This window comes from Chlamydotis macqueenii, chromosome 7 (assembly GCF_036417535.1).
Source record: "Chlamydotis macqueenii isolate bChlMac1 chromosome 7, bChlMac1.mat, whole genome shotgun sequence".
In the NCBI taxonomy this organism is placed as follows: Eukaryota; Metazoa; Chordata; class Aves; order Otidiformes; family Otididae; genus Chlamydotis; species Chlamydotis macqueenii.
Window position 1 is genome coordinate 35216855 of NC_141562.1, and position 24463 is coordinate 35241317.

A 24463-nucleotide genomic window follows, 5' to 3' on the forward strand; every position below is an offset into this window, starting at 1 on the left:
TGGAGAGGTGTGACTCCCAGCAGCATGTTCCTCTTGGGAAAAACACTGCTGGCTCACCTGATGCTCTCTCCCTGCATTACCAGGTATCTCCAGCACGACTTCCCCCATGTCATCAACCGCAGGTATGTCGGGAGGGGTTGAGGGGTCTGACTAGCTCCTGCCCCCAGTTATGGATCACAAAATCACAATTCCAGTTGGTGTTGGAAGAGACATCTGACCATCATCTTGTTCTACCCCTCGGCTAAAGCTGGGTCGCCTGTACCTGGCTGCCCAAACCATGTCCAGACGGTTCTTGCCTCTCCCCAAGGACGGAGAGTCCACCAGTTCTCTGGGCAACCTGTGCCCATGCTCAGTCACTCTCACAATGACTGAGTCACTGAAAAAGTCTTTCCTGTCCTTCAGAGGGAACCTACTCTGTTTCAGTTTGTGCCCTTGGCCGCTTGTCCCATCACTGGGCACCACTGGGAAGAGCCTGTCTCTTGGAGCGGGGTGACTCCCAGCAGCTTGTTCCTCTTGGGCAAAATGCTGCTGGCTCGCCTGCTGCTCTGTCCCTACAGCAGCAAGCAGCTCCAGCTGAACTCTCCCAATGTCGTTGACCACATTTAGGTCTGGAGGGATTGAGGGATCTGCTTATCTCCAGTCTCACGTGTCCCACACGATGGCCAGGCTCTGCTGTTAGGGTTTACAGCCTGTGACCAGCGTAACCTGCACTCTGGGCTGGGGGAAAGCAGGGATGAGGTTTGGAATGCAGCCACGTGAGGGATCTCTCTGGGGCTGTGGCAGAGCCTCCTTGCTGGTGGCCATGCCTTTTCTGACGGCTTCTGACAATGGGATTTCAAGAGTTCTCTGCCCATCCCCTGCTCTTCTCCTTTCCTCAGAGCCTGGCCCCTGCGGCGGCTTGCTTCAGGATTCATCCGGCTCATTCCAGAGCCCCGGCTACCCCAACTCCTACCCCAACAATGCCCACTGCGTGTGGCGCATACGGCTGCGGGAGCTGGATCGCAGAGTGGAGCTCCAGTTTTTGAATGTCGAGTGAGTGTGGCAGGGTGGCAGCTGTGGTGTGCGCAGGGTGCCCGGTGCTGGTTGTGGATGCAAGGAGGGCTTTGTCACCATCATGAGGCCTTGGTGTCTCTTTGCGACTCCCGGGACGAGGCTGGCAGCGGGGTTGGTTTGGTTGAGCCCCACAGCTCGTGCCGGTGCTGGTGCTGGGAGGTGGCACAGCGCGCGGTGCAGACAGCCCCTGCTCTCCCTCCGCAGGCTGGAAGGCACCAACTGCCAGTTTGACGCCATTGAGGTGTACGACGGCGGGTCCCCTGGGGGCCCGCTCCTCGGGACCGTTTGCAGGAACGACGGTCGCGTCTTCCAGTCGTCCGGGCACCAGCTGACCGTCCTGTTTCGCAGTGACGGCAGCATCACGCGCAGGGGTTTCCAGGCCTACTACTACTCGTTTCCTGCCTCCAGCAGCACCACGGGTAAGAGCAGAGCCGTCCTTTACTCGTTGCCAGGCCAGAAGCACCAACTCTTCCTCAAGGGCCTTCTGATGGCTCCTGACACCTCCAGAGCCTGTGCTCCCACTGACAGGCGTTTTGGCTCAGGGGCCTCTTTTTGGTGGGGTCTGCCACCAGACTGCTGCCACAATGCTCTTCCTTTGCCTGACGGGCAGGGACAGGGCTTTCTCCACCTCTGCCACTGCTGCTGCTGAACCATTCTCGATTTTCCTGGCCTTTATGGCAGGCAGAGGAGTTGCTTGTTTGTGGCATGCTCATTGCTGCAGCTGCAGAGGCCAATGTTCCTGCTCATGGTTCCTACTTGTTTCCCAACATAAAAGGGGCTGATGGGTCCACACGCAGTGCAGTGAACTCCTTTCTGCAGCTGAGGAGCAGTTGAGGAGCGAGCGTGGCTGCTGCTCTCTGCCTGCAGCACAAGGTTGCTCCAGCTCAGCTCCTGTTGTATCGCTGATCTGAGGTGGGGCCTGGAGGGTTTGAGGGGTGTGGTGATCTCCTGTCCCCGCTCAGGATCCCACAATCACGGGATGGTTGAGGTTGGTCTTGCTCGGTCCCACCAAGTTACAGTGCCCAGTGCACATCTTGGGTTTGTGTGTCCCAGGGCTTCCTTTGGGGAGGGCTGACTCCCCCAGGCTCTTTGTGTTTGGAAAAATGCTGCTGTCTTACTCACTGCTCTCTCCCTGCAGTGCCAGATAGCTCCAGCTTCCCTGCCCCCACGTCGTCGACTCCACGTAAGCCTGGAGGGGTGGATGGGTCGCTGCCGATGTGTGGCACTGGGGGACGGTTACTACACACTGTTCCTGAGTTTTGGGTCCTCTGTAAACCAGTGCCTTATGGCCATGTGCTACCACAATGTGCGGGGATTTGACATCTTGTGTCTCTTCTCTGAGAGTCTCATCCTCTGCATAGTTTGAGCTGTCTTCCCCTCCTGCACACGTTTGCGGTGGGGAAAGGCTCTTCTTGGCAGAGCTTGGGCTGCGGAATCTCTGTCGTTGTGTTTCAGTGTTATCTTGCTTTGCTTAATGTTGGATCTCACAGTGGGTATTTATTTTCCTCTAGCCGCCACGTCTACAATGAGCCCAACGACTACACCGAGCCCAGCCACAACGACCTCGACTTGTAAGTGGGGTTTAGTACTGGTTTTCCCCTTTATGTGCCAGGCCTAATTCAGGCATGAAACGCGGCTTCTGAAGTTGACTGCCGTTGTGCTGTTGGGACATGCCTTGTGTGATCCTCTGAGAAGTAGTTGTGTGATGTTATTCAGAACGTAAACCCCGTGCTTGGTAACGGTTAATCGTATGAGTGACTGGAGAAATGTTTATGACATAGAAATACTGCTGGCCATGGGTGATGAGTAAGGGAATGCATAAATTGCGTGGAAACCTCTGACATTGATGCAACGTGTAAGGTGGAGCTCGCAGACCAAAAGCCTCCTGTGTTTGGTTTTTGGTGGGGCCAGGAGTGTGCGCAAGGACATGGTTATTTAGGAGCCCGGATTTCAGGGATTGCTCAGCCTCCTGGCAGCCAGCATCCTTACCAGCAAGCACGCGATTTTCTGTGGCTTGCGCTCTCCCTGGGAACTTGATTTGACTCACTGGGGAAAGAGTAAAGCACGTTGAAGTCTCCCCCAGGATTTCTCCTAATACGCTTCCTCTCCATGTGTTTTTTTTCTGCTTGTTCTCCTCTGCAGTTCCAGTCACTGCTGATGGTGAGTCTGCCTGCCAGGCCCTCATCCTGGTCCCAGGATCGGGCATGTGCATGCCTGCTGCTCCCCCAGCCCCTCCATCCCCCAGCGTGGGAGCCTGAGACGGGGCTGCTTCCCCTGTGCTGTGCTGTGGGTGGATGCCGCTGGGTGTCGGGGATCAGCTGTGCCCGGGGACGATGTGGGAGCCTGCGCTGTCCCATCAAAGGTCACTGACTGGAAGTAGAGCACTGCTGGCCTGACCAGGGCTTTTGTTTCTCCCCAAGAGCTGTTGCTGCGGCTGAGCGCTGGGCCAAACAGATGTGCAGGCAACGTGGAAATCTTCTATTTTGGAGGCTGGGTGAAAGTGTGTGGGTACCGGTGGGACATGCAAGACGCTCAGGTGGTGTGCAGGCAGCTGGAGTGCGGCTCCCCTCTTGGTGTGATGCACTATTTCCCTTCGAGCGACTGGCACCCGTACATGCCGAGGGAGGTGAATTGTGTGGGCTCTGAAGATTACCTGTGGCAGTGCCCTTACAGGGAGTCGTACTCTGGCTGTTATCACGGGGATGCTTCTGTCATATGCTCAGGTGGGTATTTGCGTTCCGGTGGTGTGTTCCAGAGGAAATCCCACGTGGAGTTTGTGTGAGGTTGGGAGAAGGCTGGCCAGGCAGAGCAGCAGGGGCTGGTGGGTGCATGTCCGTGTCACAGAGGCTCCTGTTTCAGAGGGAGCACCATGCCTGCCCTTGCAGCCTGTGCATGGGAGCTCTGGTTTCTGGGTGACGGTTCCTGCGCAGAGCAGGGTGCGAGGAGGGGCTTGAGGTTATAGCATGAGCTGCCAGGGCAGCCAAGGGCTCCGAGTGCCTCACGCCCTCTGCTTTTCTCCTTCCAGACTCGGGACTCACCGTGCCACCCACAACAGGTAACCTGAGATTTCTCTTTACATGCCTCTCCTCCTTGCGGTGCTCTACCTCTGCGATGCTCTGTGTCCATCAGAGCACAAGACCCAAACACTGGCTGCACTTACAGACCCTGGCTAATACCCTAGATGCTCAGGGCAATGCAGGATTGCTTGGGATCCTTAGGCACTGAGCAGCCACTTCTTCCGTGGAGAGGCGTGGGGATGGTCTTCGTGGTGCCGCAGTGGTAATGCCCTTGAGCAAGTGGTGGGGCAGTTGGTGCTGCAGCTGCCTAGCTCAGTGCTGTGGGTGCTGCCTGTGAGTTCTGGGTTTCCTTATTGTGGAGTTCCCTTTGGAGAGGTGTGACTCCCAGCAGCATGTTCCTCTTGGGAAAAACACTGCTGGCTCACCTGATGCTCTCTCCCTGCATTACCAGGTATCTCCAGCACGACTTCCCCCATGTCATCAACCGCAGGTATGTCGGGAGGGGTTGAGGGGTCTGACTAGCTCCTGCCCCCAGTTATGGATCACAAAATCACAATTCCAGTTGGTGTTGGAAGAGACATCTGACCATCATCTTGTTCTACCCCTCGGCTAAAGCTGGGTCGTCTGTAGCTGGCTGCCCAAACCATGTCCAGACGTTTCTTGCCTCTCCCCAAGGACGGAGAGTCCACCAGTTCTCTGGGCAACCTGTACCCATGCTCAGTCACTCTCACAGTGAAAAAGTCTTTCCTGTCCTTCAGAGGGAACCTACTCTGTTTCAGTTTGTGCCCTTGGCCGCTTGTCCCATCACTGGGCACCACTGGGAAGAGCCTGTCTCTTGGAGCGGGGTGACTCCCAGCAGCTTGTTCCTCTTGGGCAAAATGCTGCTGGCTCGCCTGCTGCTCTGTCCCTACAGCAGCAAGCAGCTCCAGCTGAACTCTCCCAATGTCGTTGACCACATTTAGGTCTGGAGGGATTGAGGGATCTGCTTATCTCCAGTCTCACGTGTCCCACATGATGGCCAGGCTCTGCTGTTAGGGTTTACAGCCTGTGACCAGCGTAACCTGCACTCTGGGCTGGGGAAACCAGGGATGAGGTTTGGAATGCAGCCACGTGAGGGATCTCTCTGGGGCTGTGGCAGAGCCTCCTTGCTGGTGGCCATGCCTTTTCTGACGGCTTCTGACAATGGGATTTCAAGAGTTCTCTGCCCATCCCCTGCTCTTCTCCTTTCCTCAGAGCCTGGCTCCTGCGGCGGCTTGCTTCAGGATTCATCCGGCTCATTCCAGAGCCCCGGCTACCCCAACTCCTACCCCAACAATGCCCACTGCGTGTGGCGCATACGGCTGCGGGAGCTGGATCGCAGAGTGGAGCTCCAGTTTTTGAATGTCGAGTGAGTGTGGCAGGGTGGCAGCTGTGGTGTGCGCAGGGTGCCCGGTGCTGGTTGTGGATGCAAGGAGGGCTTTGTCACCATCATGAGGCCTTGGTGTCTCTTTGCGACTCCCGGGACGAGGCTGGCAGCGGGGTTGGTTTGGTTGAGCCCCACAGCTCGTGCCGGTGCTGGTGCTGGGAGGTGGCACAGCGCGCGGTGCAGACAGCCCCTGCTCTCCCTCCGCAGGCTGGAAGGCACCAACTGCCAGTTTGACGCCATTGAGGTGTACGACGGCGGGTCCCCTGGGGGCCCGCTCCTCGGGACCGTTTGCAGGAACGACGGTCGTGTCTTCCAGTCGTCCGGGCACCAGCTGACCGTCCTGTTTCGCAGTGACGGCAGCATCACGCGCAGGGGTTTCCAGGCCTACTACTACTCGTTTCCTGCCTCCAGCAGCACCACGGGTAAGAGCAGAGCCGTCCTTTACTCGTTGCCAGGCCAGAAGCACCAACTCTTCCTCAAGGGCCTTCTGATGGCTCCTGACACCTCCAGAGCCTGTGCTCCCACTGACAGGCGTTTTGGCTCAGGGGCCTCTTTTTGGTGGGGTCTGCCACCAGACTGCTGCCACAATGCTCTTTCTTTGCCTGACGGGCAGGGACAGGGCTTTCTCCACCTCTGCCACTGCTGCTGCTGAACCATTCTCGGTTTTCCTGGCCTTTATGGCAGGCAGAGGAGTTGCTTGTTTGTGGCATGCTCATTGCTGCAGCTGCAGAGGCCAATGTTCCTGCTCATGGTTCCTACTTGTTTCCCAACATAAAAGGGGCTGATGGGTCCACACGCAGTGCAGTGAACTCCTTTCTGCAGCTGAGGAGCAGTTGAGGAGCGAGCGTGGCTGCTGCTCTCTGCCTGCAGCACAAGGTTGCTCCAGCTCAGCTCCTGTTGTATCGCTGATCTGAGGTGGGGCCTGGAGGGTTTGAGGGGTGTGGTGATCTCCTGCCCCCGCTCAGGATCCCACAATCACGGGATGGCTGAGGTTGGTCTTGCTCGGTCCCACCAAGTTACAGTGCCCAGTGCACATCTTGGGTTTGTGTGTCCCAGGGCTCCCTTTGGGGAGGGCTGACTCCCCCAGGCTCTTTGTGTTTGGAAAAATGCTGCTGTCTTACTCACTGCTCTCTCCCTGCAGTGCCAGATAGCTCCAGCTTCCCTGCCCCCACGTCGTCGACTCCACGTAAGCCTGGAGGGGTGGATGGGTCGCTGCCGATGTGTGGCACTGGGGGACGGTTACTACACACTGTTCCTGAGTTTTGGGTCCTCTGTAAACCAGTGCCTTATGGCCATGTGCTACCACAATGTGCGGGGATTTGACATCTTGTGTCTCTTCTCTGAGAGTCTCATCCTCTGCATAGTTTGAGCTGTCTTCCCCTCCTGCACACGTTTGCGGTGGGGAAAGGCTCTTCTTGGCAGAGCTTGGGCTGCGGAATCTCTGTCGTTGTGTTTCAGTGTTATCTTGCTTTGCTTAATGTTGGATCTCACAGTGGGTATTTATTTTCCTCTAGCCGCCACGTCTACAATGAGCCCAACGACTACACCGAGCCCAGCCACAACGACCTCGACTTGTAAGTGGGGTTTAGTACTGGTTTTCCCCTTTACGTGCCAGGCCTAATTCAGGCGTGAAACGCGGCTTCTGAAGTTGACTGCCGTTGTGCTGTTGGGACATGCCTTGTGTGATCCTCTGAGAAGTAGTTGTGTGATGTTATTCAGAACGTAAACCCCGTGCTTGGTAACGGTTAATCGTATGAGTGACTGGAGAAATGTTTGTGACATAGAAATACTGCTGGCCATGGGTGATGAGTAAGGGAGTGCATAAATTGCGTGGAAACCTCTGACATTGATGCAACGTGTAAGGTGGAGCTCGCAGACCAAAAGCCTCCTGTGTTTGGTTTTTGGTGGGGCCAGGAGTGTGCGCAAGGACATGGTTATTTAGGAGCCCGGATTTCAGGGATTGCTCAGCCTCCTGGCAGCCAGCATCCTTACCAGCAAGCACGCAATTTTCTGTGGCTTGCGCTCTCCCTGGGAACTTGATTTGACTCACTGGGGAAAGAGTAAAGCACGTTGAAGTCTCCCCCAGGATTTCTCCTAATACGCTTCCTCTCCATGTGTTTTTTTTCTGCTTGTTCTCCTCTGCAGTTCCAGTCATTGCTGATGGTGAGTCTGCCTGCCAGGCCCTCATCCTGGTCCCAGGATCGGGCATGTGCATGCCTGCTGCTCCCCCAGCCCCTCCATCCCCCAGCGTGGGAGCCTGAGACGGGGCTGCTTCCCCTGTGCTGTGCTGTGGGTGGGTGCCGCTGGGTGTCGGGGATCAGCTGTGCCCGGGGACGATGTGGGAGCCTGCGCTGTCCCATCAAAGGTCACTGACTGGAAGTAGAGCACTGCTGGCCTGACCAGGGCTTTTGTTTCTCCCCAAGAGCTGTTGCTGCGGCTGAGCGCTGGGCCAAACAGATGTGCAGGCAACGTGGAAATCTTCTATTTTGGAGGCTGGGTGAAAGTGTGTGGGTACCGGTGGGACATGCAAGACGCTCAGGTGGTGTGCAGGCAGCTGGAGTGCGGCTCCCCTCTTGGTGTGATGCACTATTTCCCTTCGAGCGACTGGCACCCGTACATGCCGAGGGAGGTGAATTGTGTGGGCTCTGAAGATTACCTGTGGCAGTGCCCTTACAGGGAGTCGTACTCTGGCTGTTATCACGGGGATGCTTCTGTCATATGCTCAGGTGGGTATTTGCGTTCCGGTGGTGTGTTCCAGAGGAAATCCCACGTGGAGTTTGTGTGAGGTTGGGAGAAGGCTGGCCAGGCAGAGCAGCAGGGGCTGGTGGGTGCATGTCCGTGTCACAGAGGCTCCTGTTTCAGAGGGAGCACCATGCCTGCCCTTGCAGCCTGTGCATGGGAGCTCTGGTTTCTGGGTGACGGTTCCTGCGCAGAGCAGGGTGCGAGGAGGGGCTTGAGGTTATAGCATGAGCTGCCAGGGCAGCCAAGGGCTCCGAGTGCCTCACGCCCTCTGCTTTTCTCCTTCCAGACTCGGGACTCACCGTGCCACCCACAACAGGTAACCTGAGATTTCTCTTTACATGCCTCTTCTCCTTGGGGTGCTCTGCCTCTGCGATGCTCTGTGTCCATCAGAGCACAAGACCCAAACACTGGCTGCACTTACAGACCCTGGCTAATACCCTAGATGCTCAGGGCAATGCAGGATTGCTTGGGATCCTTAGGCACTGAGCAGCCACTTCTTCCGTGGAGAGGTGTGGGGATGGTCTTCGTGGTGCCGCAGTGGTAATGCCCTTGAGCAAGTGGTGGGGCAGTTGGTGCTGCAGCTGCCTAGCTCAGTGCTGTGGGTGCTGCCTGTGAGTTCTGGGTTTCCTTATTGTGGAGTTCCCTTTGGAGAGGTGTGACTCCCAGCAGCATGTTCCTCTTGGGAAAAACACTGCTGGCTCACCTGATGCTCTCTCCCTGCATTACCAGGTATCTCCAGCACGACTTCCCCCATGTCATCAACCGCAGGTATGTCGGGAGGGGTTGAGGGGTCTGACTAGCTCCTGCCCCCAGTTATGGATCACAAAATCACAATTCCAGTTGGTGTTGGAAGAGACATCTGACCATCATCTTGTTCTACCCCTCGGCTAAAGCTGGGTCGCCTGTAGCTGGCTGCCCAAACCATGTCCAGACGGTTCTTGCCTCTCCCCAAGGACGGAGAGTCCACCAGTTCTCTGGGCAACCTGTGCCCATGCTCAGTCACTCTCACAATGACTGAGTCACTGAAAAAGTCTTTCCTGTCCTTCAGAGGGAACCTACTCTGTTTCAGTTTGTGCCCTTGGCCGCTTGTCCCATCACTGGGCACCACTGGGAAGAGCCTGTCTCTTGGAGCGGGGTGACTCCCAGCAGCTTGTTCCTCTTGGGCAAAATGCTGCTGGCTCGCCTGCTGCTCTGTCCCTACAGCAGCAAGCAGCTCCAGCTGAACTCTCCCAATGTCGTTGACCACATTTAGGTCTGGAGGGATTGAGGGATCTGCTTATCTCCAGTCTCACGTGTCCCACACGATGGCCAGGCTCTGCTGTTAGGGTTTACAGCCTGTGACCAGCGTAACCTGCACTCTGGGCTGGGGGAAAGCAGGGATGAGGTTTGGAATGCAGCCACGTGAGGGATCTCTCTGGGGCTGTGGCAGAGCCTCCTTGCTGGTGGCCATGCCTTTTCTGACGGCTTCTGACAATGGGATTTCAAGAGTTCTCTGCCCATCCCCTGCTCTTCTCCTTTCCTCAGAGCCTGGCCCCTGCGGCGGCTTGCTTCAGGATTCATCCGGCTCATTCCAGAGCCCCGGCTACCCCAACTCCTACCCCAACAATGCCCACTGCGTGTGGCGCATACGGCTGCGGGAGCTGGATCGCAGAGTGGAGCTCCAGTTTTTGAATGTCGAGTGAGTGTGGCAGGGTGGCAGCTGTGGTGTGCGCAGGGTGCCCGGTGCTGGCTGTGGATGCAAGGAGGGCTTTGTCACCATCATGAGGCCTTGGTGTCTCTTTGCGACTCCCGGGACGAGGCTGGCAGCGGGGTTGGTTTGGTTGAGCCCCACAGCTCGTGCCGGTGCTGGTGCTGGGAGGTGGCACAGCGCGCGGTGCAGACAGCCCCTGCTCTCCCTCCGCAGGCTGGAAGGCACCAACTGCCAGTTTGACGCCATTGAGGTGTACGACGGCGGGTCCCCTGGGGGCCCGCTCCTCGGGACCGTTTGCAGGAACGACGGTCGCGTCTTCCAGTCGTCCGGGCACCAGCTGACCGTCCTGTTTCGCAGTGACGGCAGCATCACGCGCAGGGGTTTCCAGGCCTACTACTACTCGTTTCCTGCCTCCAGCAGCACCACGGGTAAGAGCAGAGCCGTCCTTTACTCGTTGCCAGGCCAGAAGCACCAACTCTTCCTCAAGGGCCTTCTGATGGCTCCTGACACCTCCAGAGCCTGTGCTCCCACTGACAGGCGTTTTGGCTCAGGGGCCTCTTTTTGGTGGGGTCTGCCACCAGACTGCTGCCACAATGCTCTTTCTTTGCCTGACAGGCAGGGACAGGGCTTTCTCCACCTCTGCCACTGCTGCTGCTGAACCATTCTCGGTTTTCCTGGCCTTTATGGCAGGCAGAGGAGTTGCTTGTTTGTGGCATGCTCATTGCTGCAGCTGCAGAGGCCAATGTTCCTGCTCATGGTTCCTACTTGTTTCCCAACATAAAAGGGGCTGATGGGTCCACACGCAGTGCATTGAACTCCTTTCTGCAGTTGAGGAGCGAGCGTGGCTGCTGCTCTCTGCCTGCAGCACAAGGTTGCTCCAGCTCAGCTCCTGTTGTATCGCTGATCTGAGGTGGGGCCTGGAGGGTTTGAGGGGTGTGGTGATCTCCTGCCCCCGCTCAGGATCCCACAATCACGGGATGGTCGAGGTTGGTCTTGCTTGGTCCCACCAAGTTACAGTGCCCAGTGCACATCTTGGGTTTGTGTGTCCCAGGGCTTGCTTTGGGGAGGGCTGACTCCCCCAGGCTCTTTGTGTTTGGAAAAATGCTGCTGTCTTACTCACTGCTCTCTCCCTGCAGTGCCAGATAGCTCCAGCTTCCCTGCCCCCACGTCGTCGACTCCACGTAAGCCTGGAGGGGTGGATGGGTCGCTGCCGATGTGTGGCACTGGGGGACGGTTACTACACACTGTTCCTGAGTTTTGGGTCCTCTGTAAACCAGTGCCTTATGGCCATGTGCTACCACAATGTGCGGGGATTTGACATCTTGTGTCTCTTCTCTGAGAGTCTCATCCTCTGCATAGTTTGAGCTGTCTTCCCCTCCTGCACACGTTTGTGGTGGGGAAAGGCTCTTCTTGGCAGAGCTTGGGCCGCGGAATCTCTGTCGTTGTGTTTCAGTGTTATCTTGCTTTGCTTAATGTTGGATCTCACAGTGGGTATTTATTTTCCTCTAGCCGCCACGTCTACAATGAGCCCAACGACTACACCGAGCCCAGCCACAACGACCTCGACTTGTAAGTGGGGTTTAGTACTGGTTTTCCCCTTTACGTGCCAGGCCTAATTCAGGCGTGAAACGCGGCTTCTGAAGTTGACTGCCGTTGTGCTGTTGGGACATCCCTTGTGTGATCCTCTGAGAAGTAGTTGTGTGATGTTATTCAGAACGTAAACCCCGTGCTTGGTAACGGTTAATCGTATGAGTGACTGGAGAAATGTTTATGACATAGAAATACTGCTGGCCATGGGTGATGAGTAAGGGAGTGCATAAATTGCGTGGAAACCTCTGACATTGATGCAACGTGTAAGGTGGAGCTCGCAGACCAAAAGCCTCCTGTGTTTGGTTTTTGGTGGGGCCAGGAGTGTGCGCAAGGACATGGTTATTTAGGAGCCTGGATTTCAGGGATTGCTCAGGCTCCTGGCAGCCAGCATCCTTACCAGCAAGCACGCAATTTTCTGTGGCTTGCGCTCTCCCTGGGAACTTGATTTGACTCACTGGGGAAAGAGTAAAGCACGTTGAAGTCTCCCCCACGATTTCTCCTAATACGCTTCCTCTCCATGTGTTTTTTTTTCTGCTTGTTCTCCTCTGCAGTTCCAGTCACTGCTGATGGTGAGTCTGCCTGCCAGGCCCTCATCCTGGTCCCAGGATCGGGCATGTGCATGCCTGCTGCTCCCCCAGCCGCTCCATCCCCCAGCGTGGGAGCCTGAGACGGGGCTGCTTCCCCTGTGCTGTTCTGTGGGTGGATGCCGCTGGGTGTCGGGGATCAGCTGTGCCCGGGGACGATGTGGGAGCCTGCGCTGTCCCATCAAAGGTCACTGACTGAAAGTAGAGCACTGCTGGCCTGACCAGGGCTTTTGTTTCTCCCCAAGAGCTGTTGCTGCGGCTGAGCGCTGGGCCAAACAGATGTGCAGGCAACGTGGAAATCTTCTATTTTGGAGGCTGGGTGAAAGTGTGTGGGTACCGGTGGGACATGCAAGACGCTCAGGTGGTGTGCAGGCAGCTGGAGTGCGGCTCCCCTCTTGGTGTGATGCACTATTTCCCTTCGAGCGACTGGCACCCGTACATGCTGACGGAGGTGAATTGTGTGGGCTCTGAAGATTACCTGTGGCAGTGCCCTTACAGGGAGTCGTACTCTGGCTGTTATCACGGGGATGCTTCTGTCATATGCTCAGGTGGGTATTTGCGTTCCGGTGGTGTGTTCCAGAGGAAATCCCACGTGGAGTTTGTGTGAGGTTGGGAGAAGGCTGGCCAGGCAGAGCAGCAGGGGCTGGTGGGTGCATGTCCGTGTCACAGAGGCTCCTGTTTCAGAGGGAGCACCATGCCTGCCCTTGCAGCCTGTGCATGGGAGCTCTGGTTTCTGGGTGACGGTTCCTGCGCAGAGCAGGGTGCGAGGAGGGGCTTGAGGTTATAGCATGAGCTGCGAGGGCAGCCAAGGGCTCCGAGTGCCTCACGCCCTCTGCTTTTCTCCTTCCAGACTCGGGACTCACCGTGCCACCCACAACAGGTAACCAGAGATTTCTCTTTACATGCCTCTCCTCCTTGGGGTGCTCTGCCTCTGCGATGCTCTGTGTCCATCAGAGCACAAGACCCAAACACTGGCTGCACTTACAGACCCTGGCTAATACCCTAGATGCTCAGGGCAATGCAGGATTGCTTGGGATCCTTAGGCACTGAGCAGCCACTTCTTCCGTGGAGAGGTGTGGGGATGGTCTTCGTGGTGCCGCAGTGGTAATGCCCTTGAGCAAGTGGTGGGGCAGTTGGTGCTGCAGCTGCCTAGCTCAGTGCTGTGGGTGCTGCCTGTGAGTTCTGGGTTTCCTTATCGTGGAGTTCCCTTTGGAGAGGTGTGACTCCCAGCAGCATGTTCCTCTTGGGAAAAACACTGCTGGCTCACCTGATGCTCTCTCCCTGCATTACCAGGTATCTCCAGCACGACTTCCCCCATGTCATCAACCGCAGGTATGTCGGGAGGGGTTGAGGGGTCTGACTAGCTCCTGCCCCCAGTTATGGATCACAAAATCACAATTCCAGTTGGTGTTGGAAGAGACATCTGACCATCATCTTGTTCTACCCCTCGGCTAAAGCTGGGTCGCCTGTAGCTGGCTGCCCAAACCATGTCCAGACGGTTCTTGCCTCTCCCCAAGGACGGAGAGTCCACCAGTTCTCTGGGCAACCTGTGCCCATGCTCAGTCACTCTCACAGTGAAAAAGTCTTTCCTGTCCTTCAGAGGGAACCTACTCTGTTTCAGTTTGTGCCCTTGGCCGCTTGTCCCATCACTGGGCACCACTGGGAAGAGCCTGTCTCTTGGAGCGGGGTGACTCCCAGCAGCTTGTTCCTCTTGGGCAAAATGCTGCTGGCTCGCCTGCTGCTCTGTCCCTACAGCAGCAAGCAGCTCCAGCTGAACTCTCCCAATGTCGTTGACCACATTTAGGTCTGGAGGGATTGAGGGATCTGCTTATCTCCAGTCTCACGTGTCCCACACGATGGCCAGGCTCTGCTGTTAGGGTTTACAGCCTGTGACCAGCGTAACCTGCACTCTGGGCTGGGGGAAAGCAGGGATGAGGTTTGGAATGCAGCCACGTGAGGGATCTCTCTGGGGCTGTGGCAGAGCCTCCTTGCTGGTGGCCATGCCTTTTCTGACGGCTTCTGACAATGGGATTTCAAGAGTTCTCTGCCCATCCCCTGCTCTTCTCCTTTCCTCAGAGCCTGGCCCCTGCGGCGGCTTGCTTCAGGATTCATCCGGCTCATTCCAGAGCCCCGGCTACCCCAACTCCTACCCCAACAATGCCCACTGCGTGTGGCGCATACGGCTGCAGGAGCTGGATCGCAGAGTGGAGCTCCAGTTTTTGAATGTCGAGTGAGTGTGGCAGGGTGGCAGCTGTGGTGTGCGCAGGGTGCCCGGTGCTGGCTGTGGATGCAAGGAGGGCTTTGTCACCATCATGAGGCCTTGGTGTCTCTTTGCGACTCCCGGGACGAGGCTGGCAGCGGGGTTGGTTTGGTTGAGCCCCACAGCTCGTGCCGGTGCTGGTGCTGGGAGGTGGCACAGCGCGCGGTGCAGACAGCCCCTGCTCTCCCTCCGCAGGCTGGAAGGCACCAACTGCCAGTTTGACGCCATTGAGGTGTACGACGGCGGGTCCCCTGGGGGCCCGCTCCTCGGGACCGTTTGCAGGAACGACGGTCGCGTCTTCCAGTCGTCCGGGCACCAGCTGACCGTCCTGTTTCGCAGTGACGGCAGCATCACGCGCAGGGGTTTCCAGGCCTACTACTACTCGTTTCCTGCCTCCAGCAGCACCACGGGTAAGAGCAGAGCCGTCCTTTACTCGTTGCCAGGCCAGAAGCACCAACTCTTCCTCAAGGGCCTTCTGATGGCTCCTGACACCTCCAGAGCCTGTGCTCCCACTGACAGGCGTTTTGGCTCAGGGGCCTCTTTTTGGTGGGGTGTGCCACCAGACTGCTGCCACAATGCTCTTTCTTTGCCTGACGGGCAGGGACAGGGCTTTCTCCACCTCTGCCACTGCTGCTGCTGAACCATTCCTGATTTCCTGGCCTTTATGGCAGGCAGAGGAGTTGCTTGTTTGTGGCATGCTCATTGCTGCGGCTGCAGAGGCCAATGTTCCTGCTCATGGTTCCTACTTGTTTCCCAACATAAAAGGGGCTGATGGGTCCACACGCAGTGCAGTGAACTCCTTTCTGCAGCTGAGGAGCAGTTGAGGAGCGAGCGTGGCTGCTGCTCTCTGCCTGCAGCACAAGGTTGCTCCAGCTCAGCTCCTGTTGTATCGCTGATCTGAGGTGGGGCCTGGAGGGTTTGAGGGGTGTGGTGATCTCCTGCCCCCGCTCAGGATCCCACAATCACGGGATGGCTGAGGTTGGTCTTGCTCGGTCCCACCAAGTTACAGTGCCCAGTGCACATCTTGGGTTTGTGTGTCCCAGGGCTCCCTTTGGGGAGGGCTGACTCCCCCAGGCTCTTTGTGTTTGGAAAAATGCTGCTGTCTTACTCACTGCTCTCTCCCTGCAGTGCCAGATAGCTCCAGCTTCCCTGCCCCCACGTCGTCGACTCCACGTAAGCCTGGAGGGGTGGATGGGTCGCTGCCGATGTGTGGCACTGGGGGACGGTTACTACACACTGTTCCTGAGTTTTGGGTCCTCTGTAAACCAGTGCCTTATGGCCATGTGCTACCACAATGTGCGGGGATTTGACATCTTGTGTCTCTTCTCTGAGAGTCTCATCCTCTGCATAGTTTGAGCTGTCTTCCCCTCCTGCACACGTTTGCGGTGGGGAAAGGCTCTTCTTGGCAGAGCTTGGGCTGCGGAATCTCTGTCGTTGTGTTTCAGTGTTATCTTGCTTTGCTTAATGTTGGATCTCACAGTGGGTATTTATTTTCCTCTAGCCGCCACGTCTACAATGAGCCCAACGACTACACCGAGCCCAGCCACAACGACCTCGACTTGTAAGTGGGGTTTAGTACTGGTTTTCCCCTTTACGTGCCAGGCCTAATTCAGGTGTGAAACGCGGCTTCTGAAGTTGACTGCCGTTGTGCTGTTGGGACATGCCTTGTGTGATCCTCTGAGAAGTAGTTGTGTGATGTTATTCAGAACGTAAACCCCGTGCTTGGTAACGGTTAATCGTATGAGTGACTGGAGAAATGTTTATGACATAGAAATACTGCTGGCCATGGGTGATGAGTAAGGGAGTGCATAAATTGCGTGGAAACCTCTGACATTGATGCAACGTGTAAGGTGGAGCTCGCAGACCAAAAGCCTCCTGTGTTTGGTTTTTGGTGGGGCCAGGAGTGTGCGCAAGGACATGGTTATTTAGGAGCCCGGATTTCAGGGATTGCTCAGCCTCCTGGCAGCCAGCATTCTTACCAGCAAGCACGCAATTTTCTGTGGCTTGCGCTCTCCCTGGGAACTTGATTTGACTCACTGGGGAAAGAGTAAAGCACGTTGAAGTCTCCCCCAGGATTTCTCCTAATACGCTTCCTCTCCATGTGTTTTTTTTCTGCTTGTTCTCCTCTGCAGTTCCAGTCATTGCTGATGGTGAGTCTGCCTGCCAGGCCCTCATCCTGGTCCCAGGATCGGGCATGTGCATGCCTGCTGCTCCCCCAGCCCCTCCATCCCCCAGCGTGGGAGCCTGAGACGGGGCTGCTTCCCCTGTGCTGTGCTGTGGGTGGATGCCGCTGGGTGTCGGGGATCAGCTGTGCCCGGGGACGATGTGGGAGCCTGCGCTGTCCCATCAAAGGTCACTGACTGAAAGTAGAGCACTGCTGGCCTGACCAGGGCTTTTGTTTCTCCCCAAGAGCTGTTGCTGCGGCTGAGCGCTGGGCCAAACAGATGTGCAGGCAACGTGGAAATCTTCTATTTTGGAGGCTGGGTGAAAGTGTGTGGGTACCGGTGGGACATGCAAGACGCTCAGGTGGTGTGCAGGCAGCTGGAGTGCGGCTCCCCTCTTGGTGTGATGCACTATTTCCCTTCGAGCGACTGGCACCCGTACATGCTGACGGAGGTGAATTGTGTGGGCTCTGAAGATTACTTGTGGCAGTGCCCTTACAGGGAGTCGTACTCTGGCTGTTATCACGGGGATGCTTCTGTCATATGCTCAGGTGGGTGTTTGCGTTCCGGTGGTGTGTTCCAGAGGAAATCCCACGTGGAGTTTGTGTGAGGTTGGGAGAAGGCTGGCCAGGCAGAGCAGCAGGGGCTGGTGGGTGCATGTCCGTGTCACAGAGGCTCCTGTTTCAGAGGGAGCACCATGCCTGCCCTTGCAGCCTGTGCATGGGAGCTCTGGTTTCTGGGTGACGGTTCCTGCGCAGAGCAGGGTGCGAGGAGGGGCTTGAGGTTATAGCATGAGCTGCGAGGGCAGCCAAGGGCTCCGAGTGCCTCACGCCCTCTGCTTTTCTCCTTCCAGACTCGGGACTCACCGTGCCACCCACAACAGGTAACCTGAGATTTCTCTTTACATGCCTCTCCTCCTTGCGGTGCTCTACCTCTGCGATGCTCTGTGTCCATCAGAGCACAAGACCCAAACACTGGCTGCACTTACAGACCCTGGCTAATACCCTAGATGCTCAGGGCAATGCAGGATTGCTTGGGATCCTTAGGCACTGAGCAGCCACTTCTTCCGTGGAGAGGTGTGGGGATGGTCTTCGTGGTGCCGCAGTGGTAATGCCCTTGAGCAAGTGGTGGGGCAGTTGGTGCTGCAGCTGCCTAGCTCAGTGCTGTGGGTGCTGCCTGTGAGTTCTGGGTTTCCTTATCGTGGAGTTCCCTTTGGAGAGGTGTGACTCCCAGCAGCATGTTCCTCTTGGGAAAAACACTGCTGGCTCACCTGATGCTCTCTCCCTGCATTACCAGGTATCTCCAGCACGACTTCCCCCATGTCATCAACCGCAGGTATGTCGGGAGGGGTTGAGGGGTCTGACTAGCTCCTGCCCCCAGTTATGGATCACAAAATCACAATTCCAGTTGGTGTTGGAAGAGACATCTGACCATCATCTTGTTCTACCCCTCGGCTAAAGCTGGGTCGCCTGTACCTGGCTGCCCAAACCATGTCCAGACGGTTCTTGCCTCTCCCCAAGGATGGAGAGTCCACCAGTTCTCTGGGCAACCTGTGCCCATGCTCAGTCACTCTCACAGTGAAAAAGCCTTTCCTGTCCTTCAGAGGGAACCTACTCTGTTTCAGTTTGTGCCCTTGGCCGCTTGTCCCATCACTGGGCACCACTGGGAAGAGCCTGTCTCTTGGAGCGGGGTGACTCCCAGCAGCTTGTTCCTCTTGGGCAAAATGCTGCTGGCTCGCCTGCTGCTCTGTCCCTACAGCAGCAAGCAGCTCCAGCTGAACTCTCCCAATGTCGTTGACCACATTTAGGTCTGGAGGGATTGAGGGATCTGCTTATCTCCAGTCTCACGTGTCCCACACGATGGCCAGGCTCTGCTGTTAGGGTTTACAGCCTGTGACCAGCGTAACCTGCACTCTGGGCTGGGGGAAAGCAGGGATGAGGTTTGGAATGCAGCCACGTGAGGGATCTCTCTGGGGCTGTGGCAGAGCCTCCTTGCTGGTGGCCGTGCCTTTTCTGACGGCTTCTGACAATGGGATTTCAAGAGTTCTCTGCCCATCCCCTGCTCTTCTCCTTTCCTCAGAGCCTGGCCCCTGCGGCGGCTTGCTTCAGGATTCATCCGGCTCATTCCAGAGCCCCGGCTACCCCAACTCCTACCCCAACAATGCCCACTGCGTGTGGCGCATACGGCTGCGGGAGCTGGATCGCAGAGTGGAGCTCCAGTTTTTGAATGTCGAGTGAGTGTGGCAGGGTGGCAGCTGTGGTGTGCGCAGGGTGCCCAGTGCTGGCTGTGGATGCAAAGAGGGCTTTGTCGCCATTGCGAGGCCTTGGTGTCTCTTTGCGACTCCCGGGACGAGGCTGGCAGCGGGGTTGGTTTGGTTGAGCCCCACAGCTCGTGCCGGTGCTGGTGCTGGGAGGTGGCACAGCGCGCGGTGCAGACAGCCCCTGCTCTCCCTCCGCAGGCTGGAAGGCACCAGCTGCCAGTTTGACGCCATTGAGGTGTACGACGGCGGGTCCCCTGCGGGCCCGCTCCTCGGGACCGTTTGCAGGAACGACGGTCGCGTCTTCCAGTCGTCCGGGCACCAGCTGACCGTCCTGTTTCGCAGTGACGGCAGCATCACGCGCAGGGGTTTCCAGGCCTACTACTACTCGTTTCCTGCCTCCAGCAGCACCACGGGTAAGAGCAGAGCCGTCCTTTACTCGTTGCCAGGCCAGAAGCACCAACTCTTCCTCAAGGGCCTTCTGATGGCTCCTGACACCTCCAGAGCCTGTGCTCCCACTGACAGGCGTTTTGGCTCAGGGGCCTCTTTTTGGTGGGGTCTGCCACCAGACTGCTGCCACAATGCTCTTTCTTTGCCTGACGGGCAGGGACAGGGCTTTCTCCACCTCTGCCACTGCTGCTGCTGAACCATTCCTGATTTCCTGGCCTTTATGGCAGGCAGAGGAGTTGCTTGTTTGTGGCATGCTCATTGCTGCAGCTGCAGAGGCCAATGTTCCTGCTCATGGTTCCTACTTGTTTCCCGACATAAAAGGGGCTGATGGGTCCACACGCAGTGCAGTGAACTCCTTTCTGCAGCTGAGGAGCAGTTGAGGAGCAAGCGTGGCTGCTGCTCTCTGCCTGCAGCACAAGGTTGCTCCAGCTCAGCTCCTGTTGTATCGCTGATCTGAGGTGGGGCCTGGAGGGTTTGAGGGGTGTGGTGATCTCCTGCCCCCGCTCAGGATCCCACAATCACGGGATGGCTGAGGTTGGTCTTGCTCGGTCCCACCAAGTTACAGTGCCCAGTGCACATCTTGGGTTTGTGTGTCCCAGGGCTCCCTTTGGGGAGGGCTGACTCCCCCCGGGCTCTTTGTCTTGAGGAAAATGCTGCTATCTCACTTGCTGTTTTCTCCCTGCAGTGCCAGGTAGCTCCAGGTTCACCCCTCCCGTGTCGTCAACGCCAGGTAGGTCTGGAAGGTTTGAGGGGTCTGGTTATCTCTTGCCCTTGCTCAGCATCACAGAATCAGAGTGTGGCTGTTGTTGGAAGGAACCTCTGGATGCCATCTAGTCCAATACCCCCTTGCTAAACCATTGCTGGCTCGTGTTGAGCTGGGGGTCCATCAGAACCCTTAGCGTCTTTTCTCAATAGCTGTCACCTGGCTGGGCGGCCCACAGCATGTAGTGGTCCTTGGGTTGTTCTTACCTGGGAGCAGGATTTGACAGCTCTCCTTGTTCAACTGAATGAGTTTTCTGTTGGCCCATTTCTCCAGCCTGTCCAGGTCCCTTTGGATGGCAGCAGCACCCTCTGATGGATCAGCTACTTCTCTCCTTTTGGTTTTTTCAGCAAGCTTGCTCAGGGTCCCCTCTGTCCCGTCATCACGATGATTAGCAAAGACATTCAAGCCTCTGCTGATAGGAGCTTTTGCACATGCTTAACATGAGCTGCACTCAGGGCTGTTGGAATGGAGGGGGAAGACTGAGATACAGCCACAGAGGCACCTGCCACACAAATAGAGGTGGTCAATGTGGGGCCCTTCTGGGGAAAGGTGACACCCAGATGGTTGCTAATAAGCAAAATGCTTCCTGCTCACCTCCTGCTCTCTCCCTGCAGCACCAGATAGCTCCAGCCTGATGCCCACCCTGTTATCGACCTCAGGTAGATTTGGAGGGGTTGAGGGGTCTGACTAGTTCCTGTGCCTAGTTATGGACCACAGAATCTCAAAATGGCTGGGGCTGGAAGAGACTTCTTGAGGACATCTGGTCCAATCCCCTGCTGAAGCTGATAGAAGTCACTGCTTCTAAATTTTAGAGTTACACATTCTACATAGACATATTCCAAAAGTAACTTTAAATGGTGTATACATGTGTTTTTCTTCTCATCTTTTTCTCTGCAGAAGATTATTCTTGTGGAGGCTTGCTTTCCTCTCCATCTGGTACATTGCAGAGCCCATTTTACCCCAGAAATTATCCGAACAATGCCAACTGTGTTTGGGAAATAGAAGCACAGAGCAACTTCCGTGTCACACTCACATTTAGAGATGTTCAGTAAGTAAAAATCTATTTGTCGTAGTTCAGCCCCAATCGGACCAGACTACGCAGTCTCTCTCTCACTCCCCCCACCTTCCGAGAGAACAGGGAGAGAAAATATAAGGAAAAACGGCTCGAGGTTTGAGATAAGGACAGGGAGAAATCCTTAAAGTTACCGTCACGGGCAAAACAGACTCAACTTGGGGAAAACTATTCATTTATTACTACAAACAGCAGGATAATGAGACCGAAAACAAGATAACCTCCCCCCACCCCTCCCTCTTCCCAAGCTTAACATTATCTCTACTACCTTCCCCCCCCGAGCGGCACAGGGGGGAAGAGGGAATGGGGTTTGCAGTCAGTTCATCATACGTTGTTTTACGCCGCTGCTTCATGGTCGGGGGAAGAACTCCTCACATTCCTCCCCTGCTCCATTGTGGGGTCCCTCCCACGGGCCACAGTCCTTCGTGGAACTGCTCCGGCGTGGATGATCTCTTCCACGGAGTTCAGTTTCTCCAGAACAGCTGTCCCAGCGGGCCCTCCACGGGCCACAGCTGCCTTCAGGCATCCACCTCCCCCGGTACGGGGTCCTTCACGGGCTCCAAGTGGATCTCTGCTCCTCCGTGGGCCTCCATGGGCTGCAGGGGGACAACCTGCTCCACCATGGTCGTCACCACAGGCTGCAGGGGAATCTTGGCCAGGAGTCGCATTACTCCTCCCCCTCCTTCTGAACTGACCTTGGCATCTGCAGCCGTTCCTCACAACAGGCTGGTAGATGTCTCTCAGGATCTTTTTTTTACATCTTATTCACTTCTCATCTCCTCTCCACTTCTTGCAGCCGGGCTGGACCGAGTCGGGCCCAGTCGGCTGCCTGGCGAGAGGCCAGAGGGTGAGGCCTGCAAGGCCCATGAGGCTCGCGCCTCCCCCTCTGCGCCTCTGCCCCCGCTCAGCTTCTTCACATCTTCTCTCCTCTCTCTCTTTTTCTCTGTTTTCCCATTCTTAAATACGTTATCGCAGAGGCGATATCACGGGACATTCTGCTACCAATCGGCTCGGCCTTGGCCAGCAGTGGGTCCGCCCTAGGCCTGGCCAAGTCCCCTGAACAAAGGGGAGCGACTTCTAGCAGTTTCCTACAGAAGCTACCACCTTAGGCCCCCCCTCACTAAACAAAACCACGACACTATTACATGGGAAGATGAATGTATGGGATTGACATCTTGGACGTATGAAGCAGACAGCTGCTTGAATTCAAGGGTCTTTTTCAAAGCTTTTAGTACATCCAAGATGAACAATATATCAGTTTTTCTTTATTTAGTCAAAAATGTGGCTGGCATCTAGTAAGACAGAAATTGGAGTCTGTAATTTCTGTTCCAAATATTTGATAGTCATGTCAGTAAAATGTACTCTTTTGCTTTGAGCAGTTAATCTGAATTTTAAAAAGAAAGGAAATTTAAAAAAATTAATAATAATGAAGTATTTAACTAAATAATCATGTTTGCTCCCCAGGATGGAAGGTGGCAGATGCCTGTCTGACTTTGTGGAAGTATATGATGGGCCATTCCAGACCTCTCCTCTCCTCGGGAAATTTTGTTCTGGTTCTTTACGCACATACACATCTTCCTCAAACCTGCTGACTGTTCGATTTTACAGTAACTCTCGGCACACGTACAGAGGGTTTCAGGCTGATTATCATTTCACTCCAGCAGATCAGAAAACATGTAAGTTCATGTTTAAAGCAGAAACCTGCTTCCCAGTTACTTGCTAATTCACCGATTGTTAATGTTGTTGTACCACTTCCATGAATCACCCATTTCTTGTTATTTTAAATCAGATCTGCAGAGATGCAAGTATATGGTTTGGGTCCTGAACCCCTTCTGCAGTATCAACTGCTTCTGCAAAAAAAATGTTGTTTATTTACATTACAACTTATAACCTTTTTCAGTCACTGCCTTGAGCTTGTAATGCGTTTTCTTTGCCGCCCGCTAGCACTGCTGTGTTTGCCAGACTACATGCATGTCGTTGTGAGCAGACACTACCTTCAACAGCAAGGCTACATGGCTTGGAATCTCACCTTAAATGACCCCTTCTGCAAACCCAACATCACCTCCAGTTACATCGTATTTAACATCCCGTACACTCGCTGCGGCACAGTGAGAGAGGTAGGACTCCATGTTTTAATAAAAGGTGCGAATGCTGTGAGTGTGTAAAAATTTAAGCTGAAGAATTTTGAAAATCAGCACAAAATGAAAGCTATACTGGGATATGCAGGGACGGGAAGAGTCCTGGTAATTATGGGCTGCATCTCCTGAGGGATAAGGTTCGTTAGTGTTCGTATTTCCTTATTTCCTATAGCAATCACTTATAGCCTGTTATTGATCTCCTAAGGAATAAAGTGTGGAAGGAAGCAAATACTTGGCATTTTCAAGGTCCCAAGCTGAGTGTGGTGGTTAAAAAGGTCTCAAAGCTTTTCCTAAATATGACCAATCATGTTTTAAGCCAGATTTCAGCTTAAATACCGTGCTGAACCCAAGCCTTCAGGCATTTAATGTTCAAAGCATTGTACAGGTTGTATTTAATTCAGTTATGTCTGCACTTAATGCAAGTAGTTTTCTAGGCCCACGTTGTAGGCACTGAATATTACAGGTAGATTGCACACTCTTGCCTTGAGAACAGAAATCACTAGGTTCAGACTTCTCCATGGCAGACTTTCTGGGAAATAATGCATTTACTGTGCACATTGCTGTAAGGATACGGCAAAGTTTAGAATGCATAACAGGAACCTGACTGTATGAATTAATTTTGCATTTTATTTTCTATGCCAAACAGGGAAACAACAATACAATAACCTATTCCAACGTTATTAGAGGATCTTCTTCTGGTACTATAATCACAAGAAATAAAAATCTGCACCTGCATATCAACTGCAAAATGCTCCAGAACACATGGGCACAAATAATGTATATTGCGGAGGACAATTTTGAAGTCAATGAAACTCAGTACAGCAGATACGATGTAAACCTCACATTTTATCATTCTGCGTCCTTCTCACGGCCAGTGTATGACTCACCATACTATGTTGATATCAACCAGAATTTGTTCCTTGAAGCTTACCTTCACAGCTCTGATCCAAACCTGGTGTTATTTTTGGACACATGTGTGGCATCTCCCACTCCCCACAACGTTACAACAGTAACCTATGATATAATCCGGAACGGGTAAGTTCGTATGCATTACACTTACAGATAGAACTGCTTTTGAACTCTTGTATCTCTTTTCTTTTTCTTTTTTTTTTTTAATGGAATAATGTGAGTACAGCATACATTAATGTCAGCTCCTAACTAATTAAGGAACATGGGCATTTGGGGTTTATTGCGGGAAAGAGGATGGATTGACTCAAAATATAAAATTAAATAGAATAAAATATAGCTTAGAATGACAGACTAAATGGCTATAGCCAGTT

General features: G+C 54.9%; 1 protein-coding gene across 1 annotated transcript in view; it reads left to right on the plus strand.

Moving 5' to 3' along the window:
• The window catches only part of DMBT1L1 (scavenger receptor cysteine-rich domain-containing protein DMBT1), a 39462-nt gene that overhangs the window by 14300 nt on the left and 699 nt on the right, over positions 1-24463 (plus strand). Inside the window, exons 17-52 of the mRNA XM_086752827.1 lie at positions 84-122; positions 879-1032; positions 1258-1472; positions 2192-2270; positions 2565-2624; positions 3508-3776; positions 4079-4108; positions 4522-4560; positions 5304-5457; positions 5683-5897; positions 6617-6695; positions 6990-7049; positions 7933-8201; positions 8504-8533; positions 8947-8985; positions 9742-9895; positions 10121-10335; positions 11044-11122; positions 11417-11476; positions 12361-12629; positions 12932-12961; positions 13375-13413; positions 14158-14311; positions 14537-14751; positions 15470-15514; positions 15843-15902; positions 16474-16491; positions 16752-17054; positions 17357-17386; positions 17800-17838; positions 18583-18736; positions 18962-19176; positions 20871-21021; positions 22510-22721; positions 22990-23162; positions 23830-24218. Coding sequence (XP_086608953.1) covers positions 84-122; positions 879-1032; positions 1258-1472; positions 2192-2270; positions 2565-2624; positions 3508-3776; positions 4079-4108; positions 4522-4560; positions 5304-5457; positions 5683-5897; positions 6617-6695; positions 6990-7049; positions 7933-8201; positions 8504-8533; positions 8947-8985; positions 9742-9895; positions 10121-10335; positions 11044-11122; positions 11417-11476; positions 12361-12629; positions 12932-12961; positions 13375-13413; positions 14158-14311; positions 14537-14751; positions 15470-15514; positions 15843-15902; positions 16474-16491; positions 16752-17054; positions 17357-17386; positions 17800-17838; positions 18583-18736; positions 18962-19176; positions 20871-21021; positions 22510-22721; positions 22990-23162; positions 23830-24218 — 4735 coding nt within the window. The remainder of the gene's footprint in view (positions 1-83; positions 123-878; positions 1033-1257; positions 1473-2191; positions 2271-2564; positions 2625-3507; positions 3777-4078; positions 4109-4521; positions 4561-5303; positions 5458-5682; positions 5898-6616; positions 6696-6989; positions 7050-7932; positions 8202-8503; positions 8534-8946; positions 8986-9741; positions 9896-10120; positions 10336-11043; positions 11123-11416; positions 11477-12360; positions 12630-12931; positions 12962-13374; positions 13414-14157; positions 14312-14536; positions 14752-15469; positions 15515-15842; positions 15903-16473; positions 16492-16751; positions 17055-17356; positions 17387-17799; positions 17839-18582; positions 18737-18961; positions 19177-20870; positions 21022-22509; positions 22722-22989; positions 23163-23829; positions 24219-24463) is intronic.